The sequence below is a fragment of the Diabrotica virgifera genome, chromosome 1 (genome assembly GCF_917563875.1).
Source record: "Diabrotica virgifera virgifera chromosome 1, PGI_DIABVI_V3a".
In the NCBI taxonomy this organism is placed as follows: domain Eukaryota; kingdom Metazoa; phylum Arthropoda; class Insecta; order Coleoptera; family Chrysomelidae; genus Diabrotica; species Diabrotica virgifera.
Genome location: NC_065443.1, coordinates 155,719,374 through 155,737,844, shown reverse-complemented (window position 1 = coordinate 155,737,844; position 18,471 = coordinate 155,719,374). Strand labels below are relative to the sequence as shown.

Sequence of the window (18,471 nt, the reverse complement as noted above, 5' to 3'; positions counted from 1 at the left end):
CCATTTCATTACTTTCTGTAAAAAATATTTTTTTGAAGATTACTAATATTCAGTTATGAAAACCAGTATTGAATCCAGTTATGAAAACTACTTTTTTATTTCCAGGGCGACTTATCCGCATCCAGACACTCACTCGCAAGTAAAAAAAGTCAAGCACTACCACCATTAGCAAGACAAGATGTTTTGTATGCAGGGTCTATAAGAAATCTAAAGGAATTTCAGTCTCAGAAATCCTTACATGATTTTAGACAAAGTATGCTTAGTATTCCAAAACATAAATCCAGATATGGTAAGTATATAAAACGATTATTTTATTTAGTGCAGACCATATATTATGAATGGGTTAAAACCAAAGTGGTGTAAATCATATTTTTGAATTGATGTAAGCCTTACTTTATAATCTTGATATATAGATATCTTCGAAGAAAAAATGGTGTAAGTTTTTACTGTATTACTGTAAATACTTACACAACTTTTCCTAATTTTCCTGGCGAAAAGAGGTCTATTTATCAAGGTTATAAAGCAAGACTTACATCATTTCATAAATATGACTTACACCACTCTGGCTTTAACACCCTCATATAATATTACCAAAACCAGGCATTCAGTAAGTACAATATTGCTATTCGCATCATGAACTTCAGTTTTTTGCGCTAAACTTAAAATATGCACCATTCTTATTGCAGCAAATCTATCTTTAGATCCCATAGATCTGTATAATTATAAAACTAAAGATTTTATTCTCTAGTACTAGTATACATTATATTATAGCTCATATATAATTAACCATCTTTAAAAGTCGATTATAGACGTAATCTTGTAATCTAACATTAAATTCTTGTTATATAACAATAAAACACTGAAAACGTTTGTTTTCTATACTTCCACAAAATTTATTGCAACTATGTGACTACAGCTGTTTCGGAAGAGTGCCTTTCTCAAGTGATTTAAATTACTATGGGTTTGCCTTTTTAAAGTTTTTAACTGAAGAGGTTAAGGAGTGGGTAGCTGTTTGTCTCGAGTTGGTCATTCAGAATTTTATCTGTATTTTTCAATTTATTAATTTCCATAGATTCTAATAAAGATAGCTTAATTCCTTTATTTTGAATATGCAGAATTGGAAACTGTTCATCAAAAAAATGATTATGTTCTAGAAGGTGAAGTGCGTATGTAGAAGTATCTGTTTTTCTATTGTTGAAAGCCCGTTTGTGTTCTACTATCCGTTTGTCAAAGGTTCTGCCAGTTTGACCGATGTAAGTTTTCGGGCAGTCACCACAAGTTAGTTTGTAAACACCACTCTGTAGTTGTTTTCTCTTTCGGCTCTTATTGTTCTTAATATATTTGCTTAAGTTGTTGTTAGTTCTGAAAGCTGGTGTTATTCCTTTCTTTTTTATATATCTGGCTATTTTTGTTGTTATCTTGCCAGTATATGTGATAGAGCAGAAGGTACTGCGTTCTTTCTGGGGTGCTGGATAGACTAATTTCAGGGCTTTCTTATGGAGTTTTTGGTTTAAAATTTTGTTAATTGTTTGTTCGTTATAGCCATTATTTACTACTATTTGTTTAATGATGTTCAGTTCTGTCTCGAAGTTATTTTTTGACATGGGAATTTCTGTCAGTCTATGTATCATGCTATGGTAGGCTGCTAATTTGTGTTGTGTAGAATGGGATGATGAATTGTGTATAGTTGTGTCAGTATGGGTAGGTTTATGATATACGGAGAACTCATGTTTGTTGTGTAGTCTGGTAATTGTTACGTCTAGAAAGTTTATGGACTTATTCTGTTCTGTGTCTATGGTAAATTCAATATTACTATGAAGTGAATTAATGTATGATAGATATTGGTCAAGTTGCCTGTTAGTTCCTGTAAAGGTAAAGCATACTAGTATATCATAAACGTATCTCCACCAATATAAGAACTGTTTAAATACGGGATGTTTAGAATTTGTTGTTTCAAGCTGGTTCATAAATATAATATATCTGATAGCAATGGGCTTAGAGGATTACCCATAATAAGTCCTGCACTGTTGTTTGTGTATATTTGATTATTGAATTCAAAATAGTCTTGATTTATCCAAATTTCAAGAAGGTGTAAAATTTCAGATGCAATGATCGCATTTGTACTATTATGGTCTAAAAGATTTTTAACTAAAACAAAAGTTTCTGTAGGAGGAACACTAGGAAAAAGATTTTTTACGTCAAATGAGATTAGTCTGGAGTTGTTGGGCAATGGACAACCTAAGTCTTGACGTCACAAAATTGGGAGGAGCTTATATTTGGCTCCAAACAATTTTGTTTATAATGTTAAACACTCATAAGGAATTTTTAATTTATTGTTTACGTGGTTTGTGTGACAAAATAAGACTTTTCATTTAGGTATTTAGTTAAAGAAATGTGCCAATTAAGAGATTATTATTCGTTTTGGCCCAGGTGAGTTAATTTAATGCAATGATTAGAACGTAAACAGTATTAAGGTTATGTTTATTTTCAATCACTAAGGAATAAAAACCACCGGAGCAAAAACGAATAAAAATCTCTTAATTAACACGTTTCTTTAACGAAATACGTAAATGAAGTCTTATTTTGCCACACTAAGCACATAAATGAAAAATTTCTTTTGACGATTTAACGTTAAAATCAAAATTGTTTGGAGCCAATATAAGCTCCTCCCAATTTTGTGACATTTGTGACGTCAGACTTAGGCTGTCCATTGAAAATGTTGTATTTTATTAACTAGTTCTAGTGTATTTTTTACGGTGAACTTAGGTAAAAATTCCACACCTGTAATTTTGAACCAATCAAAATACGTTATTTAGACAGATCACCATGGCAACGGAGGTATTTTATCGGAAATTTTTTGCTCGTGGGGTACCCAACAGCGAATTATAGTGGAAATTTTTTGACGTTTACCATAACAGAACATTTTTGACAGACTGGTTTTTATTTGTTTACATAATTTAAAATAAAACGCCAAAAAATAATTTTCTATCACTTGTAGTTACTCAAAACTTATGTAAAATTGAAGAATATACTATTTTCTATCTTGAAATGGTATTCCCATGCAACTACAATGAGTAGAAATTACGAATTTGAAAGCCTAAATAATTGCTGACAAAGCTATGGCGCGCTATTAATCTGTTCATGCAGCTTTGGATTTTCAAATGCAAATTTGTGTGGAATTTTCTTACCGAATACCACGCGAAGTCAAATTAATATCCGGAAATTTTTTTTGATCATGAATATTTTTAGAAAATTTCCCTCGTCTGCGACTCGGGAAATTTTCAAAATATTCATGATCTCAAAAAAATTTCCGGAAATAATTTGACCTCTAGTGGTATTACTAGTGAAAATTTAGTGTATTATGTAATATCTGACAGTTTTTTTGAAGGTTTATATGACGGAGCTGTATAAAAAGGAACTACATGCCTTATTGGGTGGTCAGGTTTGTGTAGTTTAATAACAGAGTATAATTTAGGACGTTGTGGGTTCATAATATTAAGGTATTTCTGTTCTGTTGGACTTAGGGCCGGTACTTTATGTCTCCGTTAACAGCCGGTTAGTTAACCGGGGTTTAATCGGGACAGAAATATATGCATAACATAGACATAAACGCAATTATACTTATTATTATATTCATAAATAATTATAATGATAATTATAATTGCTTTTATTACAACGCAAGAGGCTCTATGAAGTACTTTTCTGTCCCGATTAAACCCCGGTTAGCTAACCGAGGTTTAACCGGGACATAAAGTACCGGCCCTTAATATTGATTTTGAATTTTCAATGGCTAGTTTAATTTGTTTTCGGTATTTTTCTGTGGGGTCTTTGTTTAGTGTTGTACTATTTTGGTTATTTAAAAATTCTATTGTTTTATTATTATAGTCTCTGTTATCTATAGCAATAATAGTGTTACCTTTGTCTGCTTTTGTAAATATTATGTCATGGTTTATTGATTTATTTTTAATTGAAACGGCTATTTGGTTCTCTTTGTAACAGGAATTATTAGTTTCACTACAAATATCGGTTATAGATTTTGCAATTATGCTTTTTTCTATGTTCTTGGCAGTTTTGTTTAACGCTACTTCACATTCTACACCTAAATATTCTACATTTTTTTTATTATTATGTTGAGGCAATTTGTGTTTGAATCCTTTCTCTAAAAGTTCTATCTCGCTATTATTTAATTTAGTATCTATTAAGTTTATAAATCTATTGAAAAAACTATGATTTGAATTTTTTTTGTATAATGAGTATTGAGTTTTTTACTATTGCAAATTAGATTATTTAGTTTTTTACACTGTGTATTAACTTTTTTGTCTATTATTTTATTTACTTCAGTTCTTACCTTAGAATCTAGGATATCAAATTCTATATTATCTAATCTATAATGCAATTCTGAATGACGTACCTTAAGATAAATAGCTATAATATCTCGTTTTCTGTACTAGGTGCTCCTATCCCGTTTCAGCCATCTGGTTTGGCCCTGATGGATACCTTTTAGGGCAGCGGCAATGCGGTTGTTGGTTTTTAACTTTATGTATTTCGGGAACACCCAGTACAGAAACGGGATAGGAGCACCCAGTACAGAAAACGAGATATTATAGCTGTTTATCTTAAGGTATGTCATTCAGAATTGCATTATAGATTAGATAATATAGAATTTGATATCCTAGATTCTAACGTATGCACTGAAGTAGATAATATAATAGACAATAAATTTAATACACAGTGTAAAAAACTAAATAATCTAATTTGCAATAGTAAAAAACTCAATACTCATTATACAAAAAATATTTTCAAATCATAGAACTTTTAGAGAAAGGATTCAAACACAACTTGCCTCAACATCATAATCAAAAAAAATTTAGAATATTTAGGTGTATAATGTGAAGTAGCGTTAAACAAAACTGCCAAGAACATAGAAAAAAGCATAATTGCAAAATCTATTACCGATATTTGTAGTGAAACAATAATTCCTGTTACAAAGATAACCAAATAGCCGTTTCAATTAAAAATAAATCAATAAAACATGACATAATATTTACAAAAGCAGACAAAGGTAACACTATTATTGCTATAGATAACAGAGACTATAATAATAAAACAATAGAATTTTTAAATAATCAAAATAGTACAACACTAAACAAAGATCCCACAGAAAAATACCGAAAACAAATTAAACTAGCCATTGAAAATTCAAAATCAATATTAAATCCAACAGAACAGAAATACCTTAATATTATGAACCCACAACGTCCTAAATTATACTCTTTTTTAAACTACTCAAACCTGACCACCCAATAAGGCCTGTAGTTCCTTTTTATACAGCTCCGTGATATAAACTTTCAAAAAAACTGTCCAGATATTATTACAGAATACACTAAATTTTCACCTAAATGCACCGTAAAAAATACACTAGAACTAGTTAATAAAACACAACATTTTCAATTGCCCAACAACTCCAGACTAATATCATTTGACGTAAAAAATCTTTTTCCTAGTGTTTCTTCTACAGAAACTTTTGTTTTAGTTAAAAATCTTTTAGACCATAATACCGGATTTACACTCAGTCCTGTTCGACAGGGAATTGGACAGGGAAGTAGGCAGCGCGAATACGAGTGAGTATTCACATTCAGCTACTCTCTCTCTCACTTCCCGCTGGCAAAGCGGCAAGTGAGTAAGGGAGCAAGACGATGCTGTCGTCCCATTCCATTCTTGTGAGTCGTTCGGTAATGAGTTGTGAGGACATTGGCGAGGAACTGATGTGAACACCTCACTCACGTCGATATCGTATTTCGGGCAATATTTCCGTCAGCGGCAGCAGCAGTGGCAATAGCTGAGTATAAATCTGACATAATAGTACAAATCCAATCATTGCATCTGAAATTTTACACCTTCTTGAAATTTGCATAAATCAAGACTATTTTGATTCAATAATGAAATATACACAAATAACAGTGTAGGACTTATTATGCGGACTGGGACGTTTCGCCGTCGCCGTTTCGCCGTCGCCATTTCGCCGTCGCCGTTTCGCCGTCGAGCCACTTCGCCGTCGGCCGTTTCGCCGTCGAGCCAATTCGCCGTCGAGCCAATTCGCCGTCGGCCGTTTCGTCGTCGCCATCCCGGCATTGGTTAAGTTTACAAGAACGTGATAACATACTAACTTTTTTTTTATACTAAATGTCAGTTTAAATAAAATGCTGATGTTGCTAGTAAAACCACGTAAAACCAAGTTATATTTTCGTATTCAACTATACATTGTTTTCGTCTGAAAAATAAAATATTTACAGTATTAAAAATATTTAAAAAGTTACATTTCATAATTATGGGCAAGTCCTCTAAGATATTCTAAAATATCTCCATCGGCATTGAAGTTTCGGACTAATTTTCTTAATATTGAGAAAAGAGATTTCAATTTCAATTGTTTTTACTGTATCAAAAATAAAAAACTTCATTATGCAAAAGTGATAATATATAATCGTTCGAAAACCATTCAAAACTTATATACAAGTAATGATCATCCCGAAATTATAAGTACGAATGCTAACAACGAAATGGCGACGGCGAAATGGCTCGACGGCGAAACGGCTCGACGGCGAAACGGCGACGGCGAAATGGATCGACGGCGAAACGGCGACGGCGAAATGGCGACGGCGAAACGGCGACGGCGAAATGTCCTAGACCCCTTATTATGGGTAATCCTCTAAGCCCATTGCTATCAGATATATTATATTTAAGAACTAGCTTGAAACAACAATTTCTAAACATCCCGTAATTAAACAGTTCTTATATTGGTAGAGATACGTGGACGATATACTAGTATGCTTTACAGGAACTAACAGGCAACTTGACCAATTCCTATCATACAATAATTCACTTCATAGTAGTATTGAGTTTACAATAGAAACATAGCAGAATAAGTCCATAAACTTTCTAGACGTAACAATTACCAGACTACACAACAAACATGAGTTCTCCGTATATCATAAACCTACCCATACTAACACAACTATACACAATTCATCATCCCATCCTACAAAACACAAATTAGCAGCCTACCATAGCATGATACATAGACTGACAGAAATTCCCATGTCAAAAAATAACTTCGAGACAGAACTGAACACGAACAAACGATTAACAAAATTTTAAACCAAAAACTCCATAAGAAAGCCTTGAAATTAGTCTATCCACCACCACAGAAAGAACCCAGTACCTTCTGCTCTATCGCATATACTGGCAAGATAACAACAAAAATAGCCAGATACATAAAAAAGAAAGGAATAACACCAGCTTTCAGAACTAACAACAACTTAAGCAAATTTATTAAGAACAATAAGAGCCGAAAGAGAAAACAACTACAGAGTGGTGTTTACAAACTAACTTGTGGTGACTGCCCGAAAACTTACATCGGTCAAACTGGCAGAACCTTTGATAAATGGATAGCAGAACACAAACGGGCTTTCAACAATAAAAAAACAGGCACTTCTAGATACGCACTTCACCTTCTAGATCATAATCATTCTTTTAATGAACAGTTTCAAATTCTGCATATTCAAAATAAAGGCCTTAAGCTATCTTTATTAGAATCTATGGAAATTAATAAATTGAAAAATACAGATATAATTCTGAATGACCAACTCGAGACAAACAGTTCCCCACTCCTCAACCTCTTCAGTTAAAGATTTTAAAAAGGCAAACCCATAGTAATCTAAATCACTTGAGAAAGGCACTCTGCCGAAACAGCTGTAGTCACATAGTTGTAATAAATTTTGTGGAAGTATAGAAAACAAACGTTTTCAGTGTTTTATTGTTATATAAAATGAACTTCCATCAAGTAACGGTCGAATCCATCAATTAAATTCTTGTTGTTACCTCCGGTCAAACACAACTTCTTTCTGGCACTTGGTTGTGAAATATTTGTGTTAAACTTTGTCTCTACGTTAAATACCACGAAAAATCCTGTGTTCTAGATAAAAACCTACTTTATTATGGGCAGTTTCAAGAATAGGATCCACTTCTAGTACCTAGTGTATCCATAATTAGCTTCCATCCTTAAAATTTAATCCCCTGTTTTAAATATTCAGCTTTATTGCCCATGTAACGTTTCATCTGCTTGCAGATGTTCCCTTTCGTGTTCAGTTCATTAGTGTTTCCACTCTAAATATATTTCTTTTCATAAAACTTTGTAAAACAGACACGCGAACACATATTTACATTTAGCGACTGTTCCGTCTCCTTATAGTTTAGTTAATTTTAGTTTTTTCGATTTTATTTGACGATGTAAATTCATATCAGACGATTCTTAAAGTTTGGGTAAATTATTTTCCAGAAATCTCTTAAAAGATTAAAATAAATTTATTCTTACCTATATTTCTGGGTAACGTTTGTCATTTGTATCATAATCCTCTTTAGAAAGTAGGTATTTGGAAAGTTAAGCGAGTCAAGCGGTTATGTGCCCTTCTGAGAAGGACAGTGATGAACGGTTTTGTAATTAAGTTTTTTCCAAAGTGAAATTGTGTAGGACAGATATAGACATTTTTGTTTTCCCCACCACCAGGGATTTCTGGTCGAGAGTTGTTTTGTATTTTTAGTAGTATTCAGTAGCGAGTGAAAATTAGATCTGTAAACACGTATAGTAATCAATAAAGAGTTCTATCGAAAAGTTTCGTCGTATATTATTTTAATTTGCTAAGTAAGTAATATTTTATAGCATCGTATAGTCACGGTAAACTAATCGTGGGTCAAACAGAGACTTCTTTAGCCTTAACAAATTTTCGGTCCGTTTTTGTCTTGAAAAGCTTTTTTTATGATAAAGGACATATTAGACACATATCAACACAAAATAATTGTGCATGAGTAAATTTCCTTTTAAAAGATGATTACATGGTTTGTCATCGATAAGTTTTACTACTGCATCATATATAGATTCTAGTCCATTCTCTAGCATTCTTTAGTTCGTGTGGTTTTTGGAAATAATTGTATCTCAATTAGATTATAGCCTAGGTCAACATACAACTTTTTGTTGTAGGCTGAAGTTTTGCTTCGGTGGCCTGCATTGATGAAATAATATATGGAGACCCTAAAGCTAACAGAATCAACATTTACACAGACAGCCAAGCGGCTATTCTGACAGTAAAGAACGAGCAGATAAATATGCTGGGAAAATATGCTCGAAAGAAACTTTTAAGGTCCAGAACCTTTCTGTGGCATCACTAAAGATGCTACGAAAAACTTCTTCGTCTTCTTCTTATAATAGGCCTCTTGGCCTGTTCCTTACCAATTTTGAGCTTGTATTCGTAGCTGTGATGTTGACTGCCAGCTATCTCGCCACCTTTTAAAGGGTCTTCCTATTGGTCTCTTGCCTGTTGGCTTCGAATCCCTAGCTATACGGGCTATTCTCTCGCTGTCCATTCTCGTCACATGCTGATTCCACTCTCGTCGCCTCTGTCTTCCCCACCGTACTATATCTTGTATGTTACAGAGATCTCTTATTCTGTCGTTCGGTATTCTGTCTCTCAGTGTTTTCTCAGTTATTGACCTCAACGTTCTCATTTCTGGTGTTTTCAGTATCCTCTTGGTTTCTGCTGTGTCACGTCTTGTTTCTATTGCGTACGTCATAATCGGTCTTACACATGATTTGTATATGCGTACTTCCTTCTAGCCTCATATATTTGTTTCTCCAAATGACATCCCTCAGACATCCTGACACGTAATTGGTTTTATTTGCTTGCTTTCGGACGCTCTCTTTAACATCTCCATAACTACATATTTCGATTCCCAGATATTGGAATTTCGAGACTTGTTCAATTAGTTCGTTGTTAATTACTAATTTGCATCTTATGGGTTCCCTTGACACTACCAGGGATTTTGTCTTGGCTGTCAATATTTTCATGTTGTAGTTCTTCGCCACTGTATTGAAAGTTTGTGCCATTCGCTGTAAGTTATCCTCGTTATCGGAGATTAAGATTGCGTCGTCAGCATAACAGAGGATTTTTATTTGTTTTCCCGCCATCTTATATCCATTTCCAGTACCTTTAATGTTTTCTATGATTTTTTCCATGACTAAATTAAAAATCAATGGGTTTGTCTGATTCCCAAGTTGATTTCTACTTCCGATGTTAGTTCATTCTCGACTTTTATTCTGGACTTGTTCTTCGTATTAATGTCTTTAATTATTTTTATCATCTTGGGCTGATTTTTCTTCTTTAGCAATCTTAGCACATCGTCCAATCTTACACAATCGAAGGCCTTAGTCAGATCTATAAAGCACATAAATGCAGGTTTATTATATTCCAGTGCTTTCTCAGCAATTTGTCTGGCTATGAATATGGCGTCTATTGTGGACCTATTTTTCCGAAAACATTGTTGTTCTTCACTAATTGTGTATTCTTCATTTATTTTATTGGCAAGTATTTTCGTTAAGAGTTTAGGAGTTGTGCTCAGCAAGGTGATGGTACGGTAGTTGCTAGGGTCTTTGCTGTTTCCTCTCTTGTGTATAGGTATTGTTGCTACGAAAAACGAGGTTCAGAAATGTCTGATAAGGAATCATCAAAACAAATGGAGAGCCACTCAAGGGCAAATCCTTTGACATCTCGATACTGTCAAATGCTTTTTCACACTCTACAAAGGCAAGAAATACGAGTCGTTGGTATTCAGATGGTCTTTTGTACTATATCTTCTTCAGAAGTCAGCCTATTCTACCGGTTGACAATCATCAGTTTTGTGAGTTAATCGGTTGGAATGGAAATAAACACAGTTTGTACCCTTGACTGAGCAAGAATATAGGTCTACAACTATTTGTGTCGCCTTTGTCCCCTTTTTTGCAGAAGAATATACTCACGTTCCAGTCTTTAGAGCAAAAAAGCAAAACACAAATCGAATAAAACAAGTACAGGTAACAGTAAAAGAAACAGTTAATGAAAGAAAACGACAATATTCAAAAATAGAACAGTATGAATAAACTCGTTTATTAAAAAACTGAAAAGGTGGTTTCATGAAAAATATTATTTTTAGCATACCTACAGTCGGAAAAATGAAAGAATACCCATGAACGATCACATCAATCACTTATTTTGTATTTGCTGTCTTTCTATAACAAACGTTTGTTATTTATAGAAAAAAACAGCAAATACAAAATAAGTGATTGATATGATCGTTCATAGGTATTCTTTCATTTTTCCGACTATACTTCCTATAACTGGGATCTGTTTTATAAATATGAAAAGCTATATTTATATCAACTTTGTTTTATAAAACCGTTCTGTTGAGCATTAACTGTTTTTGTTTAAAGATTTCAAATGTATTTTTAGAATAAAAAAATAAGATTTCTGTAATTTGACGTAAGTTATCCGTTTTGAATAATATGTATAAAAACAAAAATACTTTTATTGTGGTTTTACTTTTAACCAGTAACAATCGATATTTTGAAATGCTAAAGAGGATAATGAAGTGATAACTTTTTGTAAAAATAACCGAAGGATATTGGATAGTAAATATTGTTTCATACTTTGAACTGCATGTAATATTGAACTATATAAATAAATAATAAGGTTTTTTTTATTATAAACAAGAGAATGGGTAAATCTATCAATGAATTAATAAGTCTCTTAATTATAAAAAAAGTTTAATCAAGTAACACATCATCACAATAAACAATATAATATAATTCTGATATATCAATGCAGGAAATATTTTAAAATAAAATATTTAAATAAAATAAAAATATTTTTATTTTAAAATATATACAATAAAAACAGTAGTTATATACTAATAAATAAATGATATTAAATAAAAAAATATTTAATAAAAGAAACATGTATTAAATAAAAAATAATTTTTATTTTAAATATTGATCAAAATTATAAGATAGTATGTACCTACAAGCTATATTTAATATTTCAATAATTTTTCCAAAAACTGTTTCCATATGTGTCGTGTCGTGGATAAAATAATACTACATCGGTTAAATATTTTCGTATCAAATAAGGTTTTCATTATTGCAACTTTTTCAAGATTTGCCCTTTATAGGTCTTCAGCCCACCATTAAAAAAATATTACCTCCCCCATGAGACATTTTTTATTCAGTCGGTATTCATTTTTTATTCATGTCGAGTCGGACAAATTTTATAATACGGAAAATTTTCTGGAGGGGCGTTTCGTAAATATAGAGGTTTCAAAACTTTGGTGCATCCTACAACTGGAGTACCTTTATAATTTTTTGTACAATATTACCCGTTAATAATTGTAAATATGTTTATCAAACATTCCTGCAAAAATCATATGTGATGGTATAAACTTTATGACTTTTTATGATGAGTGCGCCCCCTTCCTGTGGGCAACGCAGTATGGAGCCATTAATAATATTTTGTTGCAGGATTATTTGATAAAAACACCTACAATTTACAGGTAATATTTTTAGAAAAATTATTAGTTAAGAAAAATTAGTAAATAGAAAAGTTATTCCATTTGTCGCTTGTCTCGGATGCGTCAAATTTAGAAACCTCTACATTTACGAAACGCCCCTCCCGAAAATTTTCCGAAATAGAAAAGTTGTTCGACTCAACAAGAATAACTGAATAAAAAAATCTCATAGGGGGGGTAATAATTGTTTTAAATGGTGGGCCCAAGAACTCTTACTCTAACCTCTTTTTTGACTTCCAGTCAATTTATCTTGCTGATTTTAAATTTTAGTTGGTCTTTCGTCTTATAAATTTTGTTATTTAGTAAAAAAATCAAAGTCACCTTCATCTAAAATGTTTTTGATTTTCCACTGACGATTTCCACTTTGTTTGACCTATATAATTATAACCATGTAACTTTAAAGATAGGTAATACCTATAAATTTTTCTGAAAGTACAAAGTACAGAAACCATAGTCTTTTACTAATAGTTATTTATGATATAAGTGTTAAAAGTACACGTTTAAGGCACGCATGTGAAAGTTTGCAGAATGAGCGATAGCGAGTTCTGCAATTCATATGAGTGCCTTAAAAATGTACTTTTTAACACGCATATCATACAATATTTTTTCTACAAACGTAATTACAGGACAATATCTACAAAAACTTTTACTTGACTGACATTCCATTTTTATATTTTTTTGACATTACATCAAAATTGCCTATACGGTCAATACGAACTGCAGTGCCTTAAAAATATTTTAAAGCACTAGTGCCTTAAAGTAGCATTTTTAACGCTCGTATGGAGTGCTAAAAATTGCATTTTTAACACGGTTGTAGAAAAATTTCTATTTAATTCTTTATTTCTTTGAATATGGATGCCTCCTAACTAATTCACATTTTTTTGCTTCACATCTAAGAATTATGTTCGTCGATGTCTATTAGTAAATTTGAAAGGTATACATTTGTACCGCATCATAATAATCTTCATGTACTTTTACTTTTTACTTTTATCAAATGCTTGATAAAACATATCCGCTAAAATAACTTTCGGTAATAACTCCCAATATCTTTTGGCATAATCTTTTTCGGAAACGATTTCCGGAGTGGACAATGTAATTTTCATTGCAATCAATTGTGGCCTAGCATTTACAATAATAATAGACGTAATTTATATTATTATTATACATACATTTTTTCACTAAAAATATTAAAAACTATTTCTTTAAGGGGATATGCGCAAAATCTTGGTCCGATGCTATTTAAAGCATTCATTTTTTTTTCAAATCCTGAGAAAACTAATAAATATTTTTGAAAAATTTAAATGCCGAATGAAAGATTACAGTAATACCGGAGGCCCGAAAGTCCCTTGGAATAACCAAAAAGTTTCTTCAGTATAAAATATTTGAAATTAAAAATGACACTAATTTTTTTTCATCCCTGTAAATTATTAAAATAAACATTAGAGAAGTTTTCAGGGACTTTCGGCCCTCGGTAATAATGTAATCTTCCATTCTGCGTTTAATTTTTTCAAAAGTACTTATAGTGTAGGAAACAGAGGTTGAATCTCACAAACTGAACACAGGTCCGCTTTTATTTTTTTTCTGACATATTAAGGGGTGCTTATTATGAAACTAACTTTTTCTTAAAAAAATTTCATTCCATAACTCCCATTTTCAGCCATTTAAAGGGGGTAATTTGTGGTTTTTGCGAAACGTAGCCCTTCATATACGTTTTGCAAAAAATTTGCTTAATAGAAATATGAAGAGAACGATATTTCTTACAATTTATTCCCCGACAGCATATGTCTATCACCTACAGTTTAGCGGGGTGGCGTTCCAAAGTTGACAAGTTTTTAAAAAATATGTTTTAAAAAAATATTTTTCCTCTAACTGTAATGGGAATCAAAAAGAAACCCTGCGGCAATTAACCACAAACAAGTGGCTGATTTTTTGGTATGGGTTTGATTTAAGGGCAATTGCTCATTTTTTAATTACAGGGTGTTAAATTTTAAAAAACCTCTTTTTATACCATCTGAACCGCATATGCTAGCGTAAAAAAACTTTCAGCAATTACCCATGTACAAGTGTTATTTAAAAATTTGTATAATGTACCCCCATATTTTCCCAAAAACCACCCCAAAAAAGGGAGAATTAATTAAGAAAATATGCAAAAATTTACTTTGGGCCACCACTGTGGCTTTAGGGTGCAAATATAGTAAAATATGCATAGGTCATAACGTGAACCAGACACTAGACAGTGTGTTATTTTATTTTCCATAAGGACGTTATTGATAAAATGACCAGGTGACGAAAAAAAAACTGGAGCCCGCCAAAGCATTTCTGAGGTTTACGGCGCCACTGTGCCGCAACGGTTGCTTATACCAAAAAAAATTCGGACATCTTGGGTATTAGTGCACCCTAATATGCCTGTGTAGATTTTGGCATTGGATCCGACCATCACTGGTAACACCGTTGCCGTATCCTCTATTTTTTCATACCATCACATTACAATTTTTTGTGATATTATACACGAGCGGGAGACCTCAAAAAAGCGCTTAGTTTTCGAGATACTGACCACGGAGGGGTGAATTGCTAATTTTATTCATACTTTATATTTTCGAGGGTGCTCAAAACGAAAATAAGGTTTATTTTAAATTTTATGTGGAGGAACATTGTCAAAATCGCAATTTTAACCTAAAAATAAAAAAAAAATGAAATCACGTTTTTTGCGTTTACCTCGCTACAACTCTGTTCCATTTTAATATTTTTTTCTGAAATTTTTACAATATATAGCTCTAACATTTCTGAAGACAAAGGTACCTGCTTTAAGTTTTTATTCTAAGAAGTTTTCTGGTAAGTTTTAGATCAAAATAATTTATAGAAAAAAAAAATAGTGCAACTTTTAATGTCGACATTAGAAATCCCCAATATAACGCTTATTTTTTGAGGGACAGACAATATAGGTCTAATTTCTCACCTTTAGTACTATCCTTGGATTATAAGCTTTCATTTGACACCTCATTTGTCATTCTACCTAGTAATAATGACGGAGAAGTAAACGTTCTTATTCTATTGTTCTTGTAGGTACATTTAACATTGATTGAAATTATGAAAGAAATGGCATGGCAACACTGTGACGCACAAACAGATTCAGCTGTGCGTTACATAGGGTGCACTAATATCCAAGATGTCCAAAAATTCATAGAGCCTTATTTGTAGAGCAAATAGTGGCCTTTAATTCTGTATAAGTTTTGTTTCAAAAAAATGCATAGGTAATAAGAAAATCGTGAAAACTTGCTCGCGACACTTATTTTCAGGGATAAGGGAAGTTTCCGCAGGGATGTTGCAATAACCATATTATATATTTATGAAAAACCCTATTGATGGAGTATATGCCCTAATGGGTCAAAAAGCAAAAAAAAGTTTTTTTCAAGCCCCCGTTTTATTTCTTTTGGCTATAGGGGTTGCACCAAGAAATCGCTTTTGGTGTCCATGCATGGGTAATAAGAACGTGCACAAAATGATATATGAAGCATTTTAATAAAGGGTTCCGCAGAAAAAATAGGGGTGCATTATACAAATTTGTAAATAACACCAGTACATGGGTAATCGCTGAAAGTTTTTTTACTCTAGCATAAGCGGTTCAGATGGTATAAAAAGGGGTTTTTTAAATGTAACAGTAAATAAAAAATGGGCAATTGCCCTTAAATGAAACTTGTACCAAAATATCAGCCACTTATTTGCGATTAATCGTCTCAGGGTTTCTTCTTAATTCCCATTACAGTTAGGGAAAAATATATTTTTTTTAAACATTTTTTTAATCTATCAACTTTGGAGCGCCACCCCCGCTAAACGGTGGGTGATAGACATATGTTGTCGGGGAATAAATTGCAGGAAATATAGTCCTCTTCATATTTTTATCACGGACATTTTTTTGCAAAACGTACAGGAAGATCTCCGAGGTAGAAAAATGAGTGTACCGGGGCGAAATTTTTTAAGAAAACGTTAGTCTCATAATATGCACCCCTTGATATACCAGAAAAAAATAAAACCGGACTTGTGTCCAGTTTGCCAGGTTCAACCTCTGTTTCCTACAAGATTATTAGTTTTCTCAGGATTCGAAAAAAATAAATCAATTTAAATAGAATTAGACCAAGATTTTGCGCCAACCCCCTTAACAATTCCAACAAGATCACCAAAAGCCTTATCATTTATGTTTCAATTCGATCTTTTTCACTTAACGATACTGTTTTTAATCGTACAATAATTTATTTCCGTAAATTACAATAATTGTAATTTTTTACGAATTTGTAACTGTCTAATTAATTTCATAGTTTGTCAACAGTTACCTACTAAATAAACCACGTTTATTTCTACTATTCAAACGCTGGACGGAAGGGCCGCCCGAGAACTTTATCGTACCGATCTATTATCGTTATCGTACTAGATACTGGCATTCTATAAAAATAACAAAGTTACTCGTTATTTTGATATTTTAGAAACACCTTGTATACTTGAAAATATTTTATGGTTCTACGCATCATTAATTTCTGCATTTGAGAAAATGTTCGATGCCATATTTCGGGGACACACTATAGATGTATAGATTATTGCATAAATCAATGGAATATTATAGTCATACTTTCATTTCAAATTAGTTCATTTTTCTGAGAAATTAATAGTTTACAATATTTGCCATTCATTCTATTTCTATTACGCCAGTCGCCCGTCAATGCGCGAGATTAAGAACAAGATCCAAATTCTATCCTACTGCATGGATTTTAATGAAATTTTGGGAGTAGCCCAATCTCCTAATTCAAAGTCTATCCTATGTACTATGGCGCTTTTATCATGGGGGCGGTTTCCACCACTTCTCGGGGTGGAACATTTTTATTTTCGAATTACATGAAGAAAAAGAAAGATTTTTAAGAAAATTTAAAAATGCATTCTATAATTTGATCACATTTTTTACAAAAACCATTCATTTTAAACCCGTTCAACTTTTTGAAAGTAGAAATAACACTTTATTAAAAGGTATTGCAGAAGAAAAACAATGCATTTAAATTCTGGTGGATGAGGAGTTAAATGTATGCACTTATATTAGTCATATATTTTTTTGTACCATATCTCGCTTAGTTTGAATGTAACCGACATTTAACGGTGCTCGTTTTAAAGGCCTTTTCAAACACTACAAAAGGCGTTGGTACCTACCACAGTATATGGTACCTACCGTTCCTCTGTTATTTCAAGCTGAATACACCAATTTGAGCATGCACCAAAAACAAACTCTTTTCACCTACCATATCTCTTTTTGTATTATAAATAGAACATTTAAGAAGGAACGAATCTCTTTGTTATTTATAATCTAAAAAATATTTTATATAGTGTTTTTAGTTCGATGCATAGTTTTTAAGGTATTCACAAAAAACCGCCCGAAAAGATATCATTTTTCAATGAAAATGGCCAATTTTCAACTACGCATAACTCAAAAAGTATTGAGTCCTCAAAAAAAAGTATAGACCAGTTTTTGCCTAGAAATAGGTTCTCTAGACACTTCCGTCCTTATTTTGACCAACAAATTTTCCACCCCCTTGAAGGGGTGTGAACCGCCCCAAGATAAAAGCGCCATAGTATATAGGGTAGATTTTGTTTCTTGAGCTATTCCCTACTTACTGTGAAAATATCAAGTACATCGATGTAGTAAGATGGAATTCGCAGCCAAATACCCTCTTTGACTGCCCTATAATAATGCTCTGCTATGATCACCTGATAGAGTAAGAGGACTTACGGACACACACAAGATTATAGCAAAATTTCTGTTTACTGTAACTTTTCGAGTTTTTGAGCTACAGCAGCGAGTTTTATGTCATTGGAAAGGTAATTTTGCATTATTTCAAAATATGTAAAAATATACAGGGCATATATAAAAAAATAAGATTTTTTTTTCATTACCGGTTCAACCGGAAGCCATATTTTGGGTAAAATTTTTTGTGATAACAGATAATAAAGTACCATATATGTCTGCAAAATTTCAAATTTTAGTTTCTATCACAAAGGAAGTTACGG

At 32.4% G+C, this 18,471-nt stretch overlaps 1 protein-coding gene across 3 annotated transcripts in view; it reads left to right on the top strand.

Moving 5' to 3' along the window:
- Positions 1 to 18,471, top strand: part of LOC126878771 (monocarboxylate transporter 14-like) — a 158,604-nt gene that overhangs the window by 95,603 nt on the left and 44,530 nt on the right. For all 3 annotated transcript variants that reach the window (XM_050641666.1, XM_050641668.1, XM_050641667.1), the window contains exon 3: positions 106 to 289. In XM_050641666.1, coding sequence (XP_050497623.1) covers positions 106 to 289 — 184 coding nt within the window. The remainder of the gene's footprint in view (positions 1 to 105; positions 290 to 18,471) is intronic.